Source organism: Ziziphus jujuba, chromosome 1 (assembly GCF_031755915.1).
Source record: "Ziziphus jujuba cultivar Dongzao chromosome 1, ASM3175591v1".
Lineage (NCBI taxonomy): Eukaryota > Viridiplantae > Streptophyta > Magnoliopsida > Rosales > Rhamnaceae > Ziziphus > Ziziphus jujuba.
In genome coordinates this window covers 10,086,792-10,114,336 of record NC_083379.1, presented here as the reverse complement: position 1 = coordinate 10,114,336, position 27,545 = coordinate 10,086,792, and the positions used below count along the sequence as shown (strand labels likewise).

Here is a 27,545-nt window from a genome sequence, read left to right as displayed (position 1 = left end):
TTTCATTTGTGAATTTATGCTCAATCATGAATGTTATTGGCTTAATAAAAAATGTTTTATTGGTGAAATTATTATTGCATTTTTTTAGAGTTTGTCTTTTTTTTCCTAAATTTTATTATTGCCTTTATTTGTCAAATATTCACAAATGCATTTAGTGTTCTTGGAGAATTTCAATGGAAGTGAGGGATATTTATTATAGAATACTATTGGAGCTGGATCAGTTATGCACATTTTTTTCCCCAATATATCAATCAATTAGTAATTTGTTTCTAATTTGTTTCGTTTGTATTTTGTCTTCAATTTTTTTTAATGTTTTTTTATATTTAAGAATGAGATGGTATGATTACAACAAACATGCGTTGATACAGTTTATGGTACGATTACAATAACCATGGATATTGGTGCGTGCTTTTCAAATTACATTGTAGCATCTCACAAGTATAAATTATATTGTTTGCTTTATTCATGTTATATACAGATGCTTTTTCTTCTTTAATATTTTGTGTTTGCAATGTAAATATAGTGTGATATCAATTTCATGTATGTAATGAAATTTATAATAATATAATCAGTTTTATACTTTTTGATTAAACATATAATTGAAATTATATAATATTATTAATATTTATTAACATTCATAAGCATAATTCACTACCAATCTATTGGTCACTCAAATTATATTTCACCAACCAATTCAATGGATACCAAAATAAAGGTTTATAGAAACCCAATATTGGTAATTGATAATGCCCTTTATTTTGGTATACAGTGAAAAAGGGATACAATGACTAATATTTTTGTCATTAAAATACATTTCAAATTGTCAATGATTATTATTAACCACAACATTCGTTAGTGAAAGGTTTCTCGACGACCAAATAATAGTTACAGAGTAATAAAATTTGCCACCAATTGTAACTAGCCACTATACCAACAATTTTAGTGACTACAAAAATGTGTCAATCAAACACTATTTAAGGACCAAATAATAAGTCGTTGAAACTAAATTCTTCGACCAAATCACATTGCTGCTAAAACCATATTTTTGCAACCAACTACATGGTCGTTCAAAACCTCTTTTGATGACTGGAACGTTTTGTCATAGTGACCATAATTTTGGCATGAATATTTTAATAATTGGTCCCATAACATTTTTTGGTTACAAAGTTATAAGTTTTTATGACTAAAATATATGCTTAAAGTGACCATAAATAGTCACCAACACAGCATTGAGTGACAAAATATTGGTTGCTCATATTTTATAATTGGTCAGTAAAAGCTTAAAATTGGTGTCCTTTTTAATATTCAAGGAGTTTTAAAGACTAATTTATGGTCACAAAATCCTTAAAAACTAGCCACTAAAACCTCAACTGATTTAGCAACCAACATATATTAGTTACTAAATAGAATCTGTTACAACGTTTAAGCGACCACGTGGTGACCACGGTTTTTTGGTCTCTAAAAGTCACTGGCGACCAAAATAGGATGTTTTGCAACCAAATTAATGGTTGTTAAAAGGCATTTTTTTAGTAGTGATTTAGACAAATATTCGTTAACCTACAAGTAAAAAGGAAAAAAAGGGAAATCAATGGTATTTTATCCTTCAAATAAAAAGGTGGGGTGAAATATGAGGGGTCTTTTTACAATTTTATTCCTATTTTATAGAGTCTCTAAGCTTTTAAGATCGAGCATACCTATAATGAGGATCTAATGGTTTTCCAATGCCCCATGGCTCTAACAACATACAAGGTTTTTATTTCTTCTTCTTTTTTTTTTTTTTCCTTCAATTAATTTTTGCGTATTGCTTTAAAGCATTTGATTATCAGTAGAATACAATTTATTTTTAAAAGTTTTCCTAGTCGCTTCAAAAATTTATTGAATCTTTTACTTTACATAATTTTTTATTTTTGAGAAAAAAGGCCATTGTCATAGGAGGATGTTACATACTGAAGGAAAAAAGGGTTTTTTTTTTTATTTTTTTTATAAAATAACAATAATAAAATTTGAAAAAGTATATGAAAAGGCATAGAGGATGAATTTTTAAAAATAGAAATCGGGTAGAATCATTTTGGCATTGCAAGTAGAATTTCTTGTGAAATACATATGAAAAGAGAAAAAAAATAAAAATAAAAAAATAAAAAAATTAAGATTGGGGCCGTGGGAATGGACCCAACAAAGCTTCATAGGGTTTGTTTGGCATGGAGGTCAAAAGTAGTAGTAGTAGTAATAATAATAATAATAAAACATATTTTGGACACAAAGAGCACTCTTTCAGCTTTTTAAGTTTTCCTACCCCAAAAAAAAAAAAAAAAAAAAAAATGTTGACATGTAAGTCATACATTCATCTAGTTTCCAGCATAATTTTAATTTTGAGCACTGTAAAAGTCAAATGTAACGATACCTGAATTTTTTTTTTTTTTTCTTCTGCAATATTCTTGAACTGAAGATGTTGTAAGAATAAGATGCGTTGTTGTCGTAATCATTGAATTCATTGTCGTTTGAGCTGTCATTGGAACTTTATCACTGTTCACAAATAATGTCACTAACTCATTAGTACCATCTAATGCTTCAGGATTAATAGTTAGATGCAGATGTCATTAACAAAGGTTTGTTGGTGTCCATTAATGGTAATGGCAAAGGGGAGGTGTCACACCTTCTAACTTAAGGTGATATTTTATAAAAAAAAAAAAAAAAAAAAAAAAAGTAGTGTTCTAGCGAGAGGCAACTAAATATACTCCCTTACCTTACAATTTAAACATTCAAGTATCTCATTTAAAGGTGCTAATCAATCTATAGATTTAGACAAATATTCGTTAACCTACAAGTAACATTCTATTTTTTGGATCACGTATCTATCATAAATACGATCAGCACAGTCACTAATAGTCTTAGTTCTATCCTAATCATATAGAAGCCAAATCTAACAAGAGCATGCTTTTTGGAATCAACCCAATATTACCATATCAGCACTAATTCTCCATGCAGCTGCCCGGTTGCGGTGCGCAAAATCAGAATGCTGTTTGTGCCTCTGAAATCATTCCAAGAAATATCAACATCGATGAGGATGATCATATCTGTTGAAGATCCAAGAGGAAGCTGTATTAGATACACAACAAGATCCGATCCATTCTTGTACAATTACTACTTCTCTTCCATTTTCTCACACAATTCACCAGAAACCGCATTGGCAAATTTATTGGCTATGAAACTGCAGAGGCATTCAAGCATCTAAAGGAATGCACTCTTTGAAACTTTTCTAAGCATTTTCTCTTACTATCATGAGAACAGGGGAGCTGCAAACCAGTTTGTATAAACTATGTCCATTGCTTGCTGAACTTTAAAGGCTTCCAAGCATGCCAAGCTTATAAAGCAGAGCATAAGTTGTGGTCACAAGGTAGGACAGCCTTGGCATTGTCGATTCAGAGCCAGGTTTCAGAGCCTTGGCATTGTCTATTAAAAAATTAAATTTTTTTTTGCAATGTATGGATTCATTATTTTGTGTTAGTATTGCTTCAGTAAAAATAAGTTTTTCAAAATTAAAATTAATAAAATCTTATTTATGTTAAACAATGTTTCAACAAAATTAAACAATTTAATAATTTTATTAATTAAAAAAGAATTATTATCAATCTTGAATATAAAAATTTAATTACTACCTTTACATTAAAAAAGCCAAAAAAAAATAAATTTTACATAAAAAATCTATTTTATTAAAAGTAATATTTAATTAAGGCCTCAAATATTGGTTTCTTTTTGCTTAGGCCCTCAAAAATTCTTGAGACGGTCCTGTATATCTCGGAGCAAAATTGGAAGTGGGCTGTTGCTTGACCACAGCACTGGAATTGTGATGGGAAAGACACAATTGCAGGAGCAAATGTTACAGTTCTGCATAATGTAACATTGGGTGGAAGAGCCAAAATTTGTGGGATCATATTCATCGGCATCCTAAGATTTGGTGAAGGGTATCCATGGGAGCAGGAAGTAAAGTTTTGGGGGGCATCAGGATTGGAGAAGGCGCTAAAATAGGTGCCGGGTCAGTGGCCTTGAAAGAAGTACCTTCCAATGCTACTGCCGTTGGTAACCTTGCCAGACTAACTGGTAGCAGACTAACAAAAACATTTTGTAGACTAATTTGACACTTCATTTACTTTTTCTTCTCTCTATATTTTTTTTCCTAAGTTATTTTTCTTCACAAGATAAATAAACTTTACAAAAAAATAGAGATCGGTTTCCAGATATGGTTTTGAAGTCTTTTTTAATTCTTATGAATATTCAAACTGTGATTACTTTCTGGCTATGTACACCATAGCTTTTGTTAGGTGAGCTGTTCTTTTCTCTTTAGATTGGTCACAACAAAATAGGCAACTATCGATGGGTTTGTGCCTCAACATTGTCAAGATTGAGATTGGATGCCACTTGCAGGCGTCGGAAGGATTCTATATCCATCTATCATTCATGTATTGGTTGTATAAGTTGTTATATATATATATATATATATATATATGCATTAATTGTGATAATAGACTCATAGTTAAAGTGGGATTTATAAAATAATATAATATTCCTCCACAAAAGCATATATATATATATGCCAAAAATCCTGGTCAGAATACCAACTTAAAGGACTTCTTTTTCTCCAGAGTAGTATGTCTAGCTATGGAGCTCCAATATTCATTATCCCTCACCATTTTCCTTATCATCTTCTCCTTGTTTTGGTTTGTAAAACAAAGCAGATCTTCCACTAAGCTCCCTCCAGGTCCATGGAAGCGACCTGTCATAGGGAATTTACGCAACTTGGTACGCTCACAACCACATCATGCTCTTCGAGAACTAGCCAGGAAACATGGACCTTTCATGCATCTACAATTAGGCCAAGTTGCTCAAGTAATTATATCATCCCCAAGGATGGCCAGAGAGATAATGAAAATGCATGACCTTCGCTTCGCACAAAGGCCAGAACTTCTTGTGATGCAAGTCTTGACCTATGGTGGCTTAGACATTGCCTTCGTTCCATATGGAGATTACTGGAGGCAGATGAGAAAAGTTTGCATTATAGAGCTCCTAAGCATTAAGAGGGTCCAATCTTTCGCTTCTATTCGAGAAGATGAGGTTTGGAATCTTATTCAGTCTATTTGCTCATCTGCAGAACTAATCAATTTTACGGGTAAGCTTTTCTCCTTAACGAGTTCCATAACATGTAGAACAGCATTTGGTGATAAATGCCAAGACGAACATGAGTTTATATCATTGTCAGAGGAAGCTATATCATTAGTAGGAGGATTTGATTTAGCCAAACTGTTTCCTTCAAATAAATTTCTTCAAATAACAAGGCGGATGGCAACTAATAAGTTGAAGAAGGTTCGCTGCAAGGTCGATCAGATTCTAGAAAATATCATCCATGAACACAGACAGAAAAATATGGCACAAAAAAATGGTGGGGATGAAAGTCGGCCGCAGGAGGAACATCTAGTTGATGTTCTGCTACGACTTCAGCAAAGTGGCAGACTTGAATTTCCACTCACAATCGACAACATAAAATTTGTGATTTAGGTATGTATATATTTTCTATATACATGCTATAATTTAGCTAACTCATGCAAACCTCAAAACAAAATATACATATATATATATATATATATATTGAAAAACCTTAAAACAAATATAAATATGCAGGAAATTTTCATTGCTGGAACTGATACTTCATCAATAACAGTGGTGTGGGCAATGGCAGAAATGATGAAAAACCCAAGAGTGATAGAGAAGGCACAAGCTGAGGTAAGAAAATAGTGCCAAGGAAATAAAAGACTACTTGTTAGTGTAATTTCACTTTTGTTGCTGTCATAAGTTGCTTTGTAATGATTAGTTACTGTACTTTCAGTTTTTGATAAAAACACTATTGTATTAGATAGCCAAAGTATGGCTTGTTTTTTGGCAATATGATTACTGCAGTAATAGGTGAAAATTAGGTGGTTCACTGTATCTGAAAACTTGTGGTTATATGTTATGTCCAAAATGAACGAGGTTTTTTCAACCACACCAGTTTAAGCTTCTTTCTCTTTCGTTTTTGTTGTGTTTTTTGTTCTAAAAATCCTACAAATGGTATCAGAACTCTAATGATCTTAGTGGGGCTGTGAGTAAAATAGCAAAAAAAATACAGAAACCTTCATTCTACCTTTCCTTCCTTTTTTAAATGGCTTCAACTCATTTTTCTGCTCCATCACCTCCTATATTTTTTGGAGAAAATTATGCCATTTGGTCTATAAAAATGAAAGCTTACCTTCAAGCTTTTGACTTGTGGGAAGTAGTAGAGACCGAAAGAAATCCTCCCCCTTTGACAACAAATCCCACTATCGCTCAAATAAAGCAACATAGTGAGGAGGTTGCTAAAAAGTTTAAGGCTTTATCTGCCTTACATGCTGGTGTTTCAGAAGTGATGTTCACCAGAATTATGGCTTGCACTACAGCTAAAGAGGTCTGGGACAAGCTGAAAGAAGAGTTCCGAGGAAGTGCAAGAACAAGACAAATGCAAGTATTGAACTTAAGGAGGGAGTTTGAAACTTTAAAAATGAAGGATTCTGAGTTGGTAAAAAACTTTATTAACAGACTTATGAAGGTAGTAAACCAGATTAGAATTCTTAGAGAGGAGCTAGGAGATAGAAGAGTGGTGGAAAAAGTGCTAGTCAACTTACCAGAAAAGTTCGAAGCAAAGATCTCATCTTTGGAGGAGTCAAGAAACCTAAATCAGATTTCTTTGTCAGAGCTTGTTAATGCTTTACAAGCAACTGAACAAAGAAGATCTATAAGACAAGAAGAAACCTCAGAAAGTGCTTTTTTAGCATTACAAAAAGGTAAGGCTCTAGCAAACAATAATCAAAGGAAGTAGCAAGGTGGAGGAAGTAATGTCAAAGGAAAACATGGTGCTAGTACAAGCAGAGAGGATGAAAGAAAGAAGTTTATGAAGTGCTCTCATTGCAAAAAGGACAACCATCCTGAAAAATATTGTTGGTTTAGGCCTAATGTTTAATGTAGAGCTTGCAAACAACTTGGACATATTGAAAAAGTTTGCAAAAACAAAGGAGGACCAGTGCAACAAGCACACCAAGTACAAGTTGCTGATGAAGCACGGCAAAGTGAGGAAAGGTTGTTTGTTGCTACATGTTATGCAGAAAACAGCAGCAAAGAAGCTTGGTTGGTGGATAGTGGCTACACTTAACATATGACTCGTGATGCTGATCTCTTCAAGACCTTGGATAGAAGCTTTGTTTCCAAAGTCCAAATAGGAAGTGGAGATTTTATTCAAGTTCAAGGCAAAGGAGAAGTGGCTGTGGAAACTTCAACAGGTACTAAACTCATTTCAAATGTGTTATATGTACCCGAAATTAATCAAAGCTTGTTAAGTGTGGAACAAATGCTTGAAAATGGATATTCTTTGAATTTTGAAGATAAGTCTTGCATAATATATGACCAATATGGAAGTGAAATTCTAAATGTTAGAATGAAAGATAAAAGCTTTGTGGTAGAGTGGAACAAGAAGGGAAATAATGTTTTTTATGCCAAAAACTAGTGATGAATCTAAGTTGTGGCATAAAAGACTTGGTCATTTTAACTATGACTCCTTGAATCTAATGCATGAAAAGAAATTGGTGGAGAATATGCCTGCTGTTAGCAAAAACCTAGAAGTGTGTGAAGTGTGTCAGCTTGGTAAGCAACAAAGGCTGTCATTCCCTTCGAAAGGCGCTTTGAGAGCCTCCGAAAAGCTTCAGTTGATTCATAGTGATATATGTGGACCTATGAGTGAGAATTCTATCAACGGTAGTAGATATTTTCTCACTTTCATAGACGATTTCTCCAGAATGTGTTGGGTGTATTTTCTGAAACAAAAATCTGAAGTTGCTGAGATATTCACCAGCTTTAAAGTCATGGCAGAAAATCAAGCAAAATGTAGCATCAAGGTGATACGATCAGATAATGGGACTGAATATACATCTCAAAAGTTTGAGTTGCAATGCAAAGAAGCTGGAATTCAACATCAGCTGACCTCTCCCTATACTCCTCAGCAAAATGGGGTTAGTGAGAGGAAGAACAGGACTATTATGGAGATGTGTAGATGCTTGTTATTTGAGAAGCAATTACCAAAGAAGTTTTGGGATGAAGCAGTAAATACCTCAGTGTATTTGCTAAATAGATTACCAACTAAAGCATTGGAGTTTAAAACTCCATATGAGGTGTGGTATGGGGCCAAGCCTACTGTGGAGCATTTAAAGATATTTGGGAGCATTTGTTATACACATGTTCTAAAATTAAGATAGACAAGTTGGATCAAAAAGCTGATATGGGAATTTTTGTTGGTTACAGCAGCAACACAAAAGGGTACAGAGTATATCATTTGAAAACTAACAAGCTAATTGTTAGTAGGAATGTTAAAGTTGATGAAGCTGCTATTTGGAATTGGGAAAAGAGTAAAGTTCAAGCCTCAGAAAAGAATTTTATCCAAGAACATGATGAAATTCAGGAGAGAATGATTCAAATGATGAAGATACTATTGGAATCCAAGGTACAAGATCCTTGACTAATGTATATGAGAAAAGCATCCGAGGTATAAGACCTCTGAATGATGCATCCGAGAGAAGCATCCGAGGTACAAGACCTCTAACTGATGCATCTGAGAGAAGCATCCGAGGTACAAGACACTTCACTGATGCATCCAATAGAAGCATCCAAGATACAAGACCCCTGTCCGATGTCCAAGCTATAAGACCCCTGTCTGATGTCCGAGGGCGAGGTATAAGACACTTCACTGATGCATCCAAAAGAAGCATCCAAGATACAAGACCCCTATCCCTGTCTGTGTCTGAGGTATAAGAACCCTGTCCGATGTTCGAGATACAAAACCCCTGTTCGATGTCCAAGCTATAAGACCCCTATCCGATGTCTGAGATACAAGACTCCTATTCGATGTCCAAGTTACAAGACCCATGTCCGATGTTCGAGACACAAGACCCTTGACTGATGAATATGAAAGATGCAACCTCGCATTATATGATCCAATTACTTTTTATGATGCAAATCAGTTCGAGACATGGTGAGAGGCCATGAAAACGGAAATCAATATGATAAACAAAAACAAAACTTAGGAATTGGTGAACAAACCCCAAGGCAAAAAGGCCATTGGAGTGAAATGGGTCTTTAGGACCAAGGTTAATGCAGATGGTACAATAAATAAGCATAAATCAAGATTGGTAATTAAAGGTTATGTGCAGCAACCTGGTACTGATTATGGAGATACGTTTGTACCAGTTGCAAGACATGAAACAATCAAATTTCTACTAGCACTTGCCTTTCAAAAAGGCTGGAAAGTTTACCATTTAGATGTGAAATCTGCATTTCTAAATGGTTACCTGCAGGAAGAAGTATATGTTGAACAACCTAAAGGCTTTGTTGTTCAAGGAGAGGAAGACAAAGTTTATAAATTGCATAAGGCTCTTTATGGCTTGAAACAAGCTCCCAGAGTTTGGTATCGCAGAATTGACTCACACCTTGTTGGAAAAGGATTTAAAAGGAGTGAGAATGAGCCTACTTTGTACATGAAATCAATTTCAAATGATGAAAAATTAATTGTTTCTCTATATATTGATGCCTTGTTTGTTACAGGAGGAGATTCACAAAGTATGTTGGAGTTTAAATCTGAAATGCAAAAGGTGTTTGAAATGTCAGATTTAGGAGTGATGAACTACTTTCTTGGCATGGAGATATATCAATTTAGTCATGGCATTTTCTTATCCCAAAAGAAGTATGCTATGGAACTGCTCAAAAAGTTTGACATGGAGAAGTGTAGTCCAGTTGACACTCCAATGGTTTATAATCAAAAATTTAAACTCGAAGATGGTGCTACCAAGATTGAAGTTTCAACCTATAGAAGCCTTATTGGAAGTTTGCTGTATTTATGTGCTTTTAAACCTGACATTATATTTTCTATGAGTTTGCTTTCCAGATTTATGCAGGCTCCATCACATATGCATTATTCTACAACTAAAAGAGTGCTACGATACATTAGAGGAACCATAGGCTATGGCGTTTGGTTTTTGAAGCAAGAAGAAGGCAAGTTGATGGGCTATATTGATAGTGATTGGGCTGGAAGCATGGAGGATTCAAAAAGTACTTCAGGGTACTTATTTTCTCTTGGTTTAGATCCTTTTTCATGGAGCTCACAAAAACAAGGTTCAGTTGCTTAATCCACAGCTGAAGCTAAATATATTACTACTGCAGTTGCTTCAAATCAAGCTTTATGGCTAAGGAAGTTACTTGTTGATTTAAATGAGAGGCAAGAAAAAGCTACCACTATATACTGTGACAACAAGTCTGCAATTTCCATTGCTGAAAATCTAGGTCAACATAGAAGAACAAAGCTGATACGAACCTAGGATGACCTGCTCCTAAACCCGTATTATATTAGCCCGGATCTCAATTAAGTTCAAGTTCTAATGGAATGGACCTCAACCCCTAACCAACCTATGGTTAGAAACCTTGGTATAATGTAGACGCCACAATAAGGGATGGAAAACCTATTGATAAGTCAAGCTAAAACAACCAATTCTCTAATGGTGTTTAGGTGTTCTCAAAGAACAAAGAGATAATTAATCTCACAAGTATTTTCTCTATCAAATCAAAGTTGTATTCTTATTGAAAAATAAGCCTTTAAAGAGGCTTTGAAAGAAACAAAATAAACCCTAAAAACCCTAGGTAGAACCGGCCACACACATAAAGAAACCTAGTTGGCCGAAACTATACTTCCTTTCCTAATCTAAGTTTAATTAATTAATTCCTTTATATTAAATTAGGAATTAATTAATTTACAATGGAAAGAATAAAATAAAAACCTTCCTAAAGTTATTTGTCTAGAAAATAAATAAATAAAAACCCAAAAAAAGAAAAAAAAGAAAGTCAATCGCAAATTAGGTAACGAGTTGACTTTGACATCTAGGCTGAATTATGTCTTCAACCGAGCTAACTCATGACCGAGCTTGTCTTCCATCCAAGTTAGCTTGTGTCCGAACATGCCTTTCATCCGAGTTAGCTTGTGTCCAAACTATATAGTGTCAACTGGCCTAGATAGTTAATGTTGTCCAAAAGTCAGATGTCCGAGATAGTTGGACAAGAGTAAGATGTCCGAAATAGTTGAACAAGAGTCAGATGGCCGATATAGTTGATAGCCGAGGTGGAATGTTGTCCGAGGTATAAATGTGTTGTTGATGTCCAAAGGAACTGGTGTTGTCCGATACATGGATGACACCAATGTTGTCCGAGACATGGATGGACTGATGTTGTCCAAGGTAAAAATGCTCCCCGAGGTGTGGATGTGCTCCGACGTATGGATGCCCTCCGAGGTATCCGAGGTATGGTTGCCCTCCGAGGTATGGATGTCCTCCGAGACATGGATGGATGTGTGGGCGCGGGCAGAATCACATCAAAAGCATATTCCCGTCAAATATCATGCTGTGAGAGAAGCTGAAAGAAATGGTGAAGTGAAGCTGGTTCATTGCTGTTCTGAGGTCTAGCTTGCTAATATTTTGACAAAAACTTTGCCAAGAAACAGGTTTGAAATATTAAGAAATGATCTTAGTGTTTCCAGCAAAAGTGCCAAGGAGGAGTGTTAGTGTAATGTCACTTTTGTTGCTGTTATAAGTTGTTTTGTAATAATTAGTTACTGTACTTTCAGTTTTTGATAAAAACACTATTGTATTAGGTAACCAAAGTATGATCTGTCTTTTGGCAATATGATTACTGCAGTAGTAGGTGAAAATTAGGTGGTTCATTGTTTCTGAAAACTTGTGGTTATATGTTATGTCCAAAATAAACGAGGTTTTTTCAACCACACCAGTTTAAGCTTCTTTCTCTTTCGTTTTTGCTGTGTTTTTTGTTCTAAAAATCCTACACTACTCCATGAAAAAGATATTCAGAGATTGAGCTATTTGAAGTTGGTGATCAAAGAAACTCTGAGGCTGCACCCTCCAGGTCCATTGTTACTCCCTAGAGAATGCAGGGAGGCTTGCAAAATTGATGGCTATGAAATTCCATTAAAAACTAGAGTCATCATGAATGCGTGGGCGATAAGAAGAGATCCAGAGTATTGGTATGATGCTGAGAGCTTCATACCAAAAAGGTTTGATGGAAGTTCCATCGATTATAAGGGCACAGAATGTGTCCTGGGATAGCATTTGGGATGGCAAATGTTGAGCTTCCTCTTGCTAATTTACTCTACCACTTCAACTGGCAACTTCCCAGTGGAAAACAACCAGAGAATGTGGACATGACTGAAGCCTTTGGGGCTACTATGGGAAAGAAAAACGATTTATATTTGATTGCCATCCCATTCACTCCTTCACTCTCATGAATTTGAGCGACGAAACAGTCATGTCGTCATATCGTGTCCCTGTCTACCATAAACTGGAAGATAATTTACTAGAAGATAATTTTCAAAAGAACAATTCGCTCTCTGTATGTATATTTATATATAAGCTATTAAGAAATTGAAATTAATATAAGTTATAATGTAATGTGATAGCAATTAGAATGTCTTCTTTCCAGGGAGCTTCCAATGATCCTTTTGTGTTTGTGTTTTTATTCTTTCCCTGCTTATTTTAATTTCTAGACAGGATTTGGAAGTAAAATTCTCATAAAGACAAATTCTATTCATAACCCTATGCATTATTGAATAATTATAATAATAATAAAACCAACAACAGCGACAACACTTATATAAAATATACCTAAAGTTATCCCAAGATGTAAACTCAAACTAGTATGCAGCGGAGACTTGTGAACTTGTGATTCTAGTAAGTGCATAATTTATATATATATATATATATATATATATATATATATATATTTATATGAAAGCTTGATGATTGAACAATATTACTAAATACAATATTATTGCAGAAAAGCAATACAAAAAAAAAAAAAAAAAAAAAAAAAAGCCAACCATTTATATGCATTCAGCAAATTTCAATTTAATATAAGATAAAACAAAACTTGGACAAAGTTACTTTTAGAATTGGTTGTATGGTATTCTAAATTTTCGGCTGCAAGTTAGAATTAAATTCTGGAAAAATAAAGAAATTATTATTGGGCTGGTTGGAATGCAAAGTTGTTCTCCCTCTTTTGTCTTTTCTTACTCCGTCTTGTCGCATGTTCCATTCCTTCGGACCCGCTGGGCCGATGAAAGTCAGTAACTTCTTCGGACTTGCGACACTTGATTTTCCTATCTGTCAAATTCGAGGAGCTTCACCGAGACGGAATCCATCCCTGTATTAGAAGCGAAAGCTATGAATTGCATTTGATTGTGAAAGAAGGGAGTAGTTGTTCACGAAGTACAATAAATTTTTAACTCGACTTGGGGGACATATGAAAACGGCTTGTTATCATGTGGCTCTCATTCTTCACTTGTATTAACGTTGAACACACACCTATGCTATAAGCCAATTCATTTGAATTAAAAATTGTTTGAAAAACATAAGTCCACAAGTCGTCTTAAGTAATAAAAGTGATGAATTGAGTTTCGTCCCATCATGATTGATTTTAGACAAATTTAAATTGATTACTATGGTTTTTTTTTTCTATTTAATTTTTTCTAGGCAATCAAATTAAACGTAACAGGAAAATTAAAGCAAGGCAAGAAATTTAAATGATGAAAATTGTAAATTAACAAGAGCAATTAATATGATAAGGAAATTTTAAGAAACAACATACAATTCAAGTGCTCAAGATGGAACTACTATGAGCAAAAGTTCTAGGATTATGTTACCGCTACACCCTTGGTGAATTTAAGTGATTAGCTTGATTAAAGATCCAATTAATAATCCAACCCTAGCCTAGAGGTGTCCTATTTTACTCTAATTCCCTTTTCCAAGTTCGAATAGAGCTTATGGGAATCTCAAGTATTTAGTAAATCTCTTCCTGAGTCCCTAATTTTCCCATGCGTTGAGCCCCCTTCTTTCATGGCTATCCACCTAATTTTAGGATCACAACATCCAATTAAGGCCTAGGATATGCAAGTCTATTACCAAATTGTTAAAGTAGACCTTCTCAAATCTAAATCAACAAATTGGCCCAACATCCAAACAAATCTCTACTTGCAAAGTATGTATTAGCATTAAAATAAGAATTGCTTAAGGTAATTAGATGATAAATAAAATTAACAATAAACCCTCATACATAATTCAATATATAGGTTCCTCATGATTGTAGATACCTGATCTAGTCTAACATGCTCCTACAAATCACCATACGCAAAAGCATAAAATAATTCATTAATCCAAGCATATTTGCAATAATAAACTATATTAATGAATCCAAAATAGAAAAGAAGTAGTAGAAGAGTTGAGAAAACAAAGTAGATGGGAAATCCTGGAAGCTCTGCTCCTAGCAATCTTCAAAGTTCCTCCAAGTTCAAGCTCTCTCTCTACAGTACCTTTTCTCTCACTACAAATTGTGTTCTTCCCCCAAGGGTATTTTCTCTTTTTTTTTCTTTTTTCTTTTTTCCCAAAATGGGAGCCTCCCTAACTTAGATCTCAAGCTTTCTCTAAAAACCTACTAGAAAAGGAGATCTAACCCTTAATTTTTCATCATGGCTTCACAAATTTTCATATCCTCAAAAAATAAGTTGGCATGTGACTTAGGAAGAAGAGCATGTGCTTTTGTCTTCAGAAAATCCGGACAGCAACTTGGACTTGCCATATAGCGAGCTAGCTTACTAAGGCTTCTGACTTGCGCACACTAAGAATGAAGGGAATTTGAGCATGGCAAGTTGGAGTTGCCATGAACTTGCTATGCTTACATGATAGGAGCTTGGAGCGTGAGTTGGAGGCTTGAGCATGCTAAGCTTGGCAAGTTGGAGTTGCTGGCATGCTTGGATGACAAGTTGGAGTGTATTTGAGTAAGCTTGACTTGCTAATTGGCCATGATAGCTCACCAAGCTAGCAACTTGAGCACCCATGGAGTTGCCAATGAGGCCCCACTTCAATGCCCAACAAACATTTGGAGGACAAGTTGGAGTTGCTGGCATGCTTGGATGACAAGTTGGAGTGTATTTGAGTAAGCTTGACTTGCTAGTTGGCCATGATAGCTCACCAAGCTAGCAACTTGAGCACCCATGGAGCTGCTAATGAGGCCCCACTTCAATGACCAACAAACATTTGAAGGACACAATTTATTATGAGTTAGTACATTTCGAATCAGTTATATATATATATATATATATATGCAGGACATTTTCAGTGCTGGAACTGATACTTCATCAACAACAGTGGTGTGGGCAATGTCTGAATCAATGAAATACCCAACAGTGACGGAGAAGGCACAAACTGAGGTAAGAAAACTCTGCCAAGGAAATAAAAGACTGATCCCTGAGAAAGATACTCAGAAATTGAGCTATTTGCAGTTGGTGATCAAAGAAACTCTAAGGCTACACCCTCATGTTCCATTATTACTTCCTAGAGAATGCAGGGAGGCTTACAAAATTGATGGCAATGAAATCCCATTAAAAACCACAGTCATGCATCGTGAATGTGTGGGCGATTGGAAGGGATGCAGAGTATTGGGATGATGGTGAGAGCTTCATACCTTGATTATAAGGGCATCGACTTTGAATATATTCCTTTTGAAGCAGGAAGAAGGATGTGTCCGGCATAGCATTTGGGATGGCAAATGCTTCCTCTTGCAAGTCTACTCTACCACTTCAACTGGCAACTTCCCAGTGCAATACAACCAGAGAATGTGGACATGACTGAAGCATTTGGAGCCACTGTTGGAAAGAAAAATGATCTTTATTTGATTGCCACCTCTTTTGCTCCTTCACTCTCATGAATTTGAACGACGAAAACACAAATTATTAGACTTTTTTTTTATGTCATTTTGCCGTCCACTATAAGCTTGAAGATAGTTCTAAGAAGAACAATAGATAGATACATATCCTCACATACAAATATAATGTGATAGCAATTAGAAAATTGTAGTCTAGGGACCTTCCAATATGGAATTGGAATGCATTGTGTTATATGCCATGGGAATGGACCGAACGATGCTTCATAAGACTTAGGGTTTGTTTGTCATGGAGGTCAAAAGTAAAAAAACACATTTTGGACACAAAAAGTACTCTTTGAACTTTTTTAAGTTTTCTTACCCAAAAAATAAAAATAAAAAAATAAGTTCACATAAAAGTTATACATGCATATACTTTCCAGCAAAATTTTAATTTTGAAAACTATCAAGTCAAATATAATGATGCCTGAAGTTTTTTTCTTCTGCACAATGTCAATGGGAGATGTAGATTCTTGAACTGAGGATGTCATAAGAGTAAGATGTGTTGTTGTCGTAATCATTGACTTCACTGTCGTATGAGTTGTCATTGGAGCTTTATCATTGTCGACAAATAATGTCACTAACTCATTAGTACCATCTAATGCTTCAGGATTAATAGTTTTCACAAAAGTAGATACAGATGTCATTAGCAAAGGTTTGTTGGTGTCTATTAATGGTAATGGCAAAGTGGGACGTGTCATAACTTCTAACTTAGTGTTCTAGCAAGAGGAAACTAAATATACTCCCATACCTTACAATTTAAACATTAAGTATTTCATTTAAAGGTGCTAATCTATCTATAGATTTAGACAAATATTCGTTAACCTACAAGTAAAATTTTATTTTTTAGATCATGTGTCTATCATAAATGCGATCAGCACAGTCACTAATAGTCCTAGTTAATCATATAGAAGCCAAATCTCAACAGATCCATGCTTCTTGGAATCAACCCAATATTACCATATCAGTACTAATTCTCTATGCAGCATATGCAGCACGCCCAGCTGCGGTGAGCAAAATCAGAATGCTGATTGTGCCTCTGAAATCATTCCTGGAAATATCAACATTGATGAGGATGATCATATCTGTTACAGATCTGAGAGGAAGCTGTATTAGATACACAACAAGATCCAATCCATTCTTGTACAACTACTACTTCTCTTCCATTTTCTCACACAACTCACTAGAAACCGCATTGTCAAATTTATTGGCTATGAAACTTCAGAGCAATTCAAGCATCTAAAGGAATGGACTCTTTGAAACTTTTCTAAGCATTTTCTCTTACTATCATGACAACAGAAGAGCTCCAAACCAGCTTCTATAAATTATGTCCATTGCTTGCTGAACTTCTAAGGCTTTCAAGCATGCCAAGTTTATAGAGCAGTGCATAAGTTGTGGTCACAAGGCAGGAGAGCCTTGGCATTGTTGATTCAGAGCCGGGTTTCAGAGGTTTTCGCAGTGGATATATCTCGGAGCAAAAATCGGAAGTAGGCTGTTGCTTGACCACGGCGCGGGAATTGTGATAGGAGAGACAGCAATCACGGGAGACAATGTTACAATTCTGCATAATGTAACATTGGGTGGAAGAGGCAAAGTTCGTGGGGATCATATTCGTCGGCATCCTAAGATTTGGTGAAGGGGTGTACATAGGAGCAGGAAGTAGGTTTTGGGGAGACATCAGGATTGGAGAAGGTGCTAAAATAGGTGCAGGGTCAGTGGCCTTGAAAGAAATACCTCTCAATGCTACTGCTGTTGGAAACCATGCCAGACTAATTGGTGGCTAACTAACAAAAACATTTTGTAGACTAATTTCAGACTTCTTTTACTTTTTCTTCTCTCTCTATTTTTTTTTTTCTTATAATATATGTTATTTTTCTTCACAATATAAATAAACTTTTTAAAAAAACAGAGATTGGTTTCGAGATATGGTTTTGAAGTCCTTTTGAATTCTTATGAATATTCAAACTGTGATAACTTTCTGGATATGTACATCACAGCTTTTGTTAGGTGAGCTGTTCTTTTCTCTTTAGTGTGGTCAACAAAAAAATAGGCAACTATTAGATGGGATTGTGCCAACATTGTTAAGATTGAGATTGGATACCGCTAGCAGGCATCGGAAGGCATAGAAAAATAGATTGAATTGAATTTAGTAAGTCCGCCCAGTAGCGGAATGATTTTATATCCATCTTTCATGTGTTTGTTGTATAAATTGTTATCTAAATGCACTAATTGTGATAATAGACATGTAGTTGAAGTGGAATTTATAAAATAATGTAATATTCCTCCACGAGCATTTTTATATATATGCCAAAAATCCTTGTCAGAATACCAAATTAAAAGACTTCTCTTTTTCCGGAGTAATCTATCTAGCTATGGAGCTCCAATATTCATTGTCCCTCACCATTTTCCTCATCATCTTCTCCTTGTTTTGGTTTGTAAAACAAAGTAGATCTTCCATTAAGCTCCCTCCAGGTCCATGGAAGCTACCTGTCATAGGGAATTTACACAACTTGGTAGGCTCACTACCACATCATGCTCTTCGAGAACTAGCCAGGAAACATGGACCTTTCATGCATCTACAATTAGGCCAAGTTTCTCAAGTAATTATATCATCACCAAGGATGGCCAGAGAGATAATGAAAACCCATGACCTTCGCTTCGCACAGAGGCCAGAACTTCTTGCGATGCAAGTCTTGACTTATGGTGGCTCAGACATTGCCTTCGCTCCATATGGAGATTACTGGAGGCAAATAAGAAAAGTTTGCATCATAGAGCTCCTAAGCGTCAAGAGGGTCCAATCTTTCGCTTCTATTCGAGAAGATGAGGTTTGGAATCTTGTTCAGTCAATTAAATTATCTGAGGGATTGATCAATTTTACTGAAAAGATTTACTCCTTAACAAGTTCCATAACATGTAGAACAGCATTTGGTGATAAACGCCAAGATGAACATGAATTTGTATCATTGTCAGAGGAAGCTATATCATTAGCAGGAGGATTTGATATAGCCGAACTGTTTCCTTCAAATAAATTTCTTCAAATAACAAGGAGGATGGCAACTAATAAGTTGAAGAAGGTACGCAGCAAGGTCAATCAGATTCTTGAAAATATCATCCACGAACACAGACAGAAACATATGACAGAAAAAAATGGTGGTGATGAAAGTTGGCCGCGGGAGGAAGATCTGGTTGATGTTCTGCTACGACTTCAGCAAAGTGGCAGCCGTGAATTTCCGCTCACAACCGACAACATAAAAGCTGTGATTTGGGTTTGTATATATTTTCTGCATACATGCTATAATCTAGCTAACTCGCGCAAACCTTTAAAAAATAAAAATTAAAATAAAAAAAAAATAAAAAAAGAACATTTTGTGCAGTTTTATTGAAAAACCTTAAAACAATTTTAAATATGCAGGAAATTTTCACTGCTGGAACTGATACTTCATCAACAACAGTGGTGTGGGCAATGTCAGAAATGATGAAAAACCCAAGAGTGATAGAGAAGGCACAAGCTGAGGTCAGAAAACTCTGCCAAGGAAATAAAGGACTAATCCAAGAGAAAGATATACAGAGATTGAGCTATTTGAAGTTGGTGGTCAAAGAAACTCTGAGGCTGCACCCTCCAGGTCCATTGTTACTCCCTAGAGAATGCAGGGAGGCTTGCAAAATTGATGGCTATGAAATCCCATTAAAAACCAGAGTCATCGTGAATGCGTGGGCGATTGGAAGAGATCCAGAGTATTGGAATGATGCTGAGAGCTTCATACCAGAGAGGTTTGATGGAAGTTCCATTGATTATAAGGGCACAGACTTTGAATATATTCCTTTTGGAGCAGGAAGAAGGATGTGTCCTGGCATAGCGTTTGGGATGGCCAATGTTGAGATTCCTCTTGCTAATCTACTCTACCACTTCAACTGGCAACTTCCCAGTGGAAAAGAACCAGAGAATCTAGACATGACTGAAGCCTTTGGATCTACTGTGGGAAAGAAAAACGATCTGTATTTGATTGCCATCCCTTTTACTCCTTTACTCTCATGTATTTGAACGAAAACAATCGTTATACAACTTGTCATGTCGTCTTGGTGCCCATTATAAATTGGAAGATAGTTTTCAACAGAACAATTCTCTCTACCTATGTATATGTGTGTATATATATATATATATATATATACATATATATTATATGCGTGTGTGATTAAGAAATCGAAATTAATATAAGTTATAATGTAATGTGATAGCGAGTAGAATGTTTCTTTTTCCAGGGAGCCTCCAATGATCCCTTTGTGTTTGTGTTTTTTTTTTCCCCTGCTTATTTTAATTTATAAACAGTATTTGGAAGTAAAATTCTCATAAAGACATATTCTATACATATTCCTATGCATCAGTAGAGAAAATAATGATAATAATAATAATAATAATAAAACCAACAACAACAACAACCCTTATATAAAATAGACGTAAAGTTACCCAAGATGTAAACTCAAACTTGTGTGCAGGGCAAGAAGTGAAAACCTGTGATCTTACTAAGTAAATAATTTTTCTGATATTTTTAACTTGTCTGGTGAAATTGACAAGAATAATATATACATATATATATATATATATATATATATATATAGAGAGAGAGAGAGAGAAAATTTCTATGGTTCAAACTAATCCGCACACAGATTATATCGAAACCAATACTTTCTGAATAAAAACATTTCATTTTACTGTGTATATATATGTGTACACAACAAAATTAATATTTTTTTTAAAAAAATATCGATTTAGATGTGATCCGAGAACCACTCCACACCTATATATATATATATATATATATATATATATATGAAAATTTGGTGATTAAATAATTTACTAATAGAATATTATTGCAGCAAAGAAAAAAAAAAAAAAGGCCAACCATACATATGCATTCAACAAATTTCAATTTAGTAGAAGATAAAACAAAACTTGGACAAAGTTATTTTCAGAATTGCTTGTATGGTATTCCTAATTTTGCGTCTGCAAGATGGAATTAAATTGTGGATAAATAAATAAATTATTATTGGTCCGCTGGAAAGCAAATTTGTTCCCCCTCTTTTGTCTTTTCTTACTCCGTCTTATCTCATTTTCCATTCCTTCGGGCCCACCGGGCAGATGAAAGTCTTTGAGTCCTTGGTGGACTTACGAGACTTTGATATCCCTCTTCTGTCAAATTCGAGGAGCTTCTCATAGACATCATAGCTCTTATCTCTCAATCGCTCTCCCTTGACTCTTCCGCCACATCACTTTCCGGACCAAAGAAAAAACTATGGTGCTTCAGGAGCAGATGCTTCCGCTTCTAATACACGATTGGGATCCATGTGTATGGGCTCCATCTCTGTATTAGAAGCCAAAGCAGTATTTCGGATGTACTGAAAATTTCCTCTGGACTTACGAGTATCATTTGATTGTAAAAGAAGGGATTGGTATTCAACAAGTACCATAAATTTTTAACTCGACTTGGGGACATATGAAAACGGCTCGTTATCATGTGGCTCTCATTCTTAACGAGTATTAATGTTGAACGCACACCTATGGTATAAGCAAATTGACTTAAAATTTCTTTGAAAATCATAAGTGCTTTGGTAATTTCAAATAATAAAAATAATAAATTGAATAATGTCCTACAAGGATTGATTTTAAACGAATTTAAATTAATTATTATGTTTTTTTCACTATTTAATTTTATTTTGACAACCAAATTAAATGTAAAAAGAAAAATAAAGCAGGCCAGGAAATTTAAATGATGAAAATTGTAAATTAACAAGGGCAATTAATAAGATAAGGAAATTTTAAGGAACAACAAACAATTCAAGTACTCACAATGCAACTATTATGAGCAAAAATTGTAGGATTATGATGTCTCCTACACCCTTGGTGAATTATTTGAAAAAAAAAAAAATTGAGATGAGATATGAAAAGTTTTTTCACTATTCTATTTGGATTTTATATAGTCCCTATATATATATATATATATATATATATAATAATTTACTAAAAGTATAGTCCTTATATATAATAATTTACTAAAAACCCCTTTTCCTTATATATAATAATTTACTAAAAACCCCTTTATCTTTTCATCTCCTTGTTTGTCTCTTTCTTGGTTGAGTTTGAGTTTTATACATTCAGTAGCAGCCACTGCCTCCACCACCCGAAGAAGTTGCCATCACCTTGCCTTCAAGATCCAGCCTGCCTACAATGAGGATCTAATGGTTCTCCAATGCCGGCAAGGCTCTAACGACATAAAAAAATTTTATTTCTTCTTTTTCTCAAACCATTCTGGTGCATTACCATGAAGTATTTGGTTATCAGTGTAGCACAATTTATTTTTAAAGGTCTACCAATTTGGTTTAGAAACTCCTTGGATCTTGTACTTAAATGTTTTTCTAATTTTTATAAAAATAAAAAAGAGTTAAAATTGAAACACTCTATAATTTAAAAAAAAAAAAAAAAAAAGACTTTAAAGCTTCTATATAACTAATTTTTATTTTTGAAAAAAAAAAATTAGTTATTCTAGATCGACAGTCACCACCATTATCGGAGGATACTCATATTGCAGGAAAGAAAGTTTTTTAAAAAATTAAAAATTAAAAATTAAAATTTGAAAAAAAAAATGAAAAACCTTTTGAGGTAGAGAAGAAATTTTAGAACATAAAAATTGTAGAGTTATTTTGAAATTGTAAGTGGAGCTACTGATGAAATATAAGAGAAAAGAGAAGAAAGAAATAAGACAAGGGCCATGGGAATAGGCCAGACAACGCTTCGTAAGACTTAGAATTTGTTTGGCATGGAGGTCAAAAATTAAATTAAAAAAACACATTTTTAATACAAAAAATACTTTTTCAACTTTTAAAGTTTTCTTAAATATATACATTAAAAAAAAAAAAAGAGTAATACTCTTTCAACTTTTAAAGTTTTCTTAAATATATACATTTAAAAAAAAAAAAGAGTAATACTCTTTCAACTTTTTAAGTTTTCTTACCCAAAATTTATTTTTAAATAAATAAATAAATAAATATATAACTTCCAGCATAATTTTAATTTTGAGCATATAAAGTCAAATATAACGATGCCCGGAGTGCTTTTCTTCTGCAATGTGCCAATGGGAGATGCAGATTCTAGAACAGAAGATGTTATAAGAATAAAATGTGTTGTTGTCGTGATCATTGAATTCATTATCGTTTTTAAGTTGTCATTGGGGCTTTATCATTGTCCACAAATAATTACATTACTATACTATTTTTATCCCTAATTTTCATTAAAATTAGTTGACTCTCTTTAACAGGCTTAACTCTCATTAAGTCAATCGCCTCACATTGAAATCGATTGACTTTGTTCAACGACCTTATTCATCTTCAAATTCTCATGCCAAATTCCTAACGACTCTTTACACATTCATATTGAATGACACTTGGATAAGAATGAATTATTGAATTTTTGTTCAATTTATACAAATCAGATCACAAATCAAATCACTTTGTGTTCTTTGGTATAGAGAAAATATCCGAACTATGTATGCTAAATGACTTCATGATTAAATTTTTATTTTGTTTATATAAACTGTATTCAATTATCTTTTCTTGTATACATAATCCAGATAGACTTAAAACGACTACACCTATTACTAAATTTGCTTGGTTTATATGATTAAAATAGCTTCACCTATCATCGAATCTGTTCGGTTTATATAAACTGAATTTCATTATATTATCCTGTATACATAACCTAGACAGATTCAAAAAGTTCAAGCTATGTATATCAAATAACTCCACTTATTGTTGAAAATCTATGTATATCGAATAACTTCACTTATTGTTGAATTTTTATTTGGTCTGTATAAGCAAGATCACATAGCTACTCCAAATTACATAACTTAAATGTCATTAAAATCTTCTACTTGTGTGTATTGAACAACTTCAATTTATATAAACCTAATGATATTATATATATATATATATATATATATATATTACGGTGGTTTTTTTTCGATTTAAAAGCAATTAGTCTAAGAACAAATAGTATGAATATTATAAAAAGAAAAAGCATACGACAAATAAATTATAAAAATTTTCTATGCTGAAAGAGATGATTATTAATCATTATTCTCTATCTTTTCGTCTTCATCATTAAATTCTATTATCAGGTTTTATTATTTTTCTTAAAAGACAAAATACAATGTGTGTAACAGCCCAGACCACCCGCATGAGATATTGTCCTCTTTGGGTTTAAGGAATCCTCTTACAACCCAGCCCTCAAGATTTTAAAAGGTCTCTCAAGGGAAAGGTATCTACACCCACTTATATGGAGTGTTTCGTTCCCCTTCCATCAGATGTGGGATCTCACAATCCTCCCCCCTCGGGGCCCAGCGTCCTCGCTGGCACACCGATTCGGGTACTGGCTCTGATACCATCAGTGACAGCCTAGACCATCCGCATTAAATATTGTCCTCTTTGGGCCTGGAAAATTCGCTTATAACTCAATCCTCAAGGTTTAAAAAGCCTCTAAAGGGAAAGGTATCCACACCCACTTATATGGAATGTTTCGTTTCCCTTTCCAACCGATGTGGAATCTCACAATGTGTAATGTACGTAGTATTTTTATTTTGATTAAATGTTTTAAGGGTATTAGTAACCATTTGTCAATAGGTATTTTGAAGTATGAAAATATAATTAAAAATGTAGTATGGTTATCCATTTTTGTAACGTAAAATAAAACCACTCTAAAGTTTATACCTCTAGCTTATTTGTTGATTGACCACTTTACCCTTTAATTTATTGGTAAGTGGAGTTTATTCATTGGTGCTTTTATGTTGGATACTAAAATTAGCCTCCAAGTAATCTTATGCTTGTCAATGTAACCATCAAGGAGAAGGTCAATCTAATACCTCACTGAATGTAGGTGACAGCTGCATTGCAATTTTAACCATCTCTTCTTTGCTTTATTTTTCCCATTTGAGTTTAGCTTCCTTGTATAAAACATGCATAAAATATCTTTAAATCTTTTCTTTTTTAGTGTGTGTGTGTGTGTGTAGTGTATATATGTAACACCCCGCCCCGAAATATGCCGGAAATTTCTCAAGTTAATCAAAGTTGATCGGGTTTGACAGTCGTTAACCAAGAAGGGTTAAACTTGGATTTTTTGACTCAGCAAGAATTCTAGGTTGACCAAGGCACCTTCATGAAGTATGCATCGATCCGAGTTTGTAGACTAGTAGCACGATGAAAACGAAGTTATGGTTTGAAAGTTATGAGCAAAACAAGTTGAGGTCCAAATTATCCGAGGATGCCGGAGTTGACTTTTTATTGTTGTAAAAATGAGCTTTGACTCATGTATGGTTGTGAAGTACTCGTTGATACGAGTCCATAGACTAGCGGCATGCTAATTTGGACATTTCGATGAAAAATTATGGACCTGCAAAGTTTTTTCAAATACTATATTATTTTAATATTATTTTTAAACGTGTGAACAGTTTGCACCATGTGTAACATTATGAAATGTGCCATGTGTCACGACAAGAAAATGCCACATGTCAGCCATGATTAAATACTATATTATTTTATCTTATATTATTATTTTCTATATATTTATTATTTTCTTTTTTTTTTTCTTTTCTTTTTCTTTTTTTTTTCCTCCCCCACGTGGGAAAATGCCCCACGGGCTTTTTCTTCTTCTTCTTCCTTCTCTCCTCCTTCCTCTCGACCCCACCTTACTTTCTCCATTTCCGACCACCAGAAGGCCACACGCGCCGGCCACCATCGAAGCCCAATGGGTAAAGCCAGCGGCGACACAAATTCCATTTCCAACGATTTCGTCGTTTTCTGACATACCCAGTCCAAATTTATACTTTATCCCTACTATTTTGGATCCTGTGATCGCAAAAATGGCCTCCATTTGTTCAATTTCGAAGCGGATTGTGAGATATGCTGAGGAGGAGCTCGGCCGAAGCTTCCCGGTCAAATTCCGACCACCACCGGTGGGTTTGTGGTCAATGGAGGTTAGAAATGTGTTCCTCATCTTATTAGCTTTATATAGGCACCTCATTTGTGAATTTTAGTTAACATTTGTATTAAATCCTCTGGATAACTGTGCATAATTTATTCGATTAAAATATTATTTTAATCGGTTTGTGTATTGTTTATGCTTTAGGAGCACGTGTGAATTATGGAATTGATCCTAGGGAAGATTTTGGTATAATTGCGTGCTCGAGATGAGTGACCCACCTTTAAAACTATTTTGGGGACTATTAAAAATATATATTTTGTGTTATTTGAAATTATGGAAAATAAATATGTTGATATTGAGAGGAATTGATATTTAAAATTTATAATGCCAAATTATGATTAATTAATATATGTAATGTCACCGAACTATATTTTGGGATCATGAAATATATATATATATATATATATATATATGGTGCTAATTGAATTTATGAAAAATATGCTATATATGTTTAATATTGAAGAGATTTTTATTTGGGCTTATGATGATGATTTATGTTGACGTAGTGCATGTATTGCATCAAAAATTATATTTTGGGTTTTTAAATAAATTATGTTTTAAGTTGTTATTAAATTTATTTTTGAATTTATGATGAGTTGTTATTAAATTTATTTTTGAATTTATGATGCCAAAAGTTTATTGATTTAAGCATATATTGCATGGAATTCATATATTTGGTTTTAAAGAAATTATCGATTTAAATTATGATCGATTATTGTTAAATTTATATTATGGAATTAATTGCGTATAATAAATGTACTTATGTGGATTTAAGCAAATATGAAATTTATGTGATTTTGATATAAATTGATTTTAAGATTTTGAGAAAAATAATTGTATTAAAGTAATGAGTTCAAAATCCGTATTTATACGTTTGATTATTTATGGATCAGGTTTTCATGGTATTGAAAATTTTTATATTTAAATGGATGGATTTGAAATTGATGGATTTTAAAGTGATGGATTTATGATGAGGATTAAAGAAAAAACTGGGATTGTGAAATTGAAAAATTGTATAATTCCCACGGTGAATTTTGGAAAAACTTGGTATTTTAATAAATTTAGTAATTGATTTTAGATGCACTCATACAATACTGGTGTTCTATACTGTATATGTGGATGAGCGGGCAAGTTGTAATGTCTCCCGTGAGTTACCATCGGACCGAGGGCAGGCAAATTTTATATAGTGCACATAAGCCGTCCCTCTCCATGGCCGAGATAATGGTTTAAACAACGGTGCTGTCAGGACGCCAAAGTAATCGTATGCAAGTTTCTCTCTTTAACCCTCCGTCAGATGGTGCTCAGGATGCTGGGTATCATAGGGCATCACTGGTATATAGTGTGGTGCGTCAAGTTATTTTCTCGATACGAATTTCAAACCAAGATTCTTTATAATCGTATTTAAAATTAAACGTATTTAATTTTGTTTTATTGCTTATTTCAAACTAATATTTTCTATAATGTATTTATTCATGTTTTTATCAATTATTTTAAATTGGTGTTTTAGAATTTTATTTTATCATGTTGATATTATTTATTTAAATTTTGAGATTTTAACATAAATTTTATTGTATTTTTTTATTTATTTTAAATTGAGGTTTAAAATCTATTAAAATGTTTCTTTGATTATTTCATTGATTTAAATAATAAATTTTATAAT

General features: G+C 33.9%; 2 protein-coding genes and 2 pseudogenes across 2 annotated transcripts; all 4 read left to right on the top strand.

Moving 5' to 3' along the window:
• The first annotated feature begins 4,567 nt into the window (after positions 1 to 4,567).
• Positions 4,568 to 5,829, top strand: LOC125422815 (premnaspirodiene oxygenase-like). Its single transcript, XM_060813857.1, has 2 exons — positions 4,568 to 5,550; positions 5,674 to 5,829. Exon 1 carries the CDS (start codon positions 4,657 to 4,659, stop codon positions 5,548 to 5,550), a length of 894 nt encoding a protein of 297 aa, XP_060669840.1. The 5' UTR covers positions 4,568 to 4,656; the 3' UTR covers positions 5,674 to 5,829.
• A 7,153-nt stretch (positions 5,830 to 12,982) lies between these two features.
• Positions 12,983 to 15,864, top strand: LOC125419471 (desmethyl-deoxy-podophyllotoxin synthase-like; annotated as a pseudogene).
• Positions 15,865 to 16,726: 862 nt separating this feature from the next.
• LOC125420678 (serine acetyltransferase 1, chloroplastic-like) lies at positions 16,727 to 17,642 on the top strand (annotated as a pseudogene).
• A 454-nt stretch (positions 17,643 to 18,096) lies between these two features.
• LOC107415416 (desmethyl-deoxy-podophyllotoxin synthase-like) lies at positions 18,097 to 19,987 on the top strand. Its single transcript, XM_025075055.3, has 2 exons — positions 18,097 to 19,124; positions 19,271 to 19,987. The coding sequence occupies exons 1-2, from the start codon at positions 18,231 to 18,233 to the stop codon at positions 19,898 to 19,900; spliced, it is 1,524 nt and encodes a 507-aa protein (XP_024930823.2). The 5' UTR covers positions 18,097 to 18,230; the 3' UTR covers positions 19,901 to 19,987.
• The last annotated feature ends 7,558 nt before the right edge of the window (positions 19,988 to 27,545 follow it).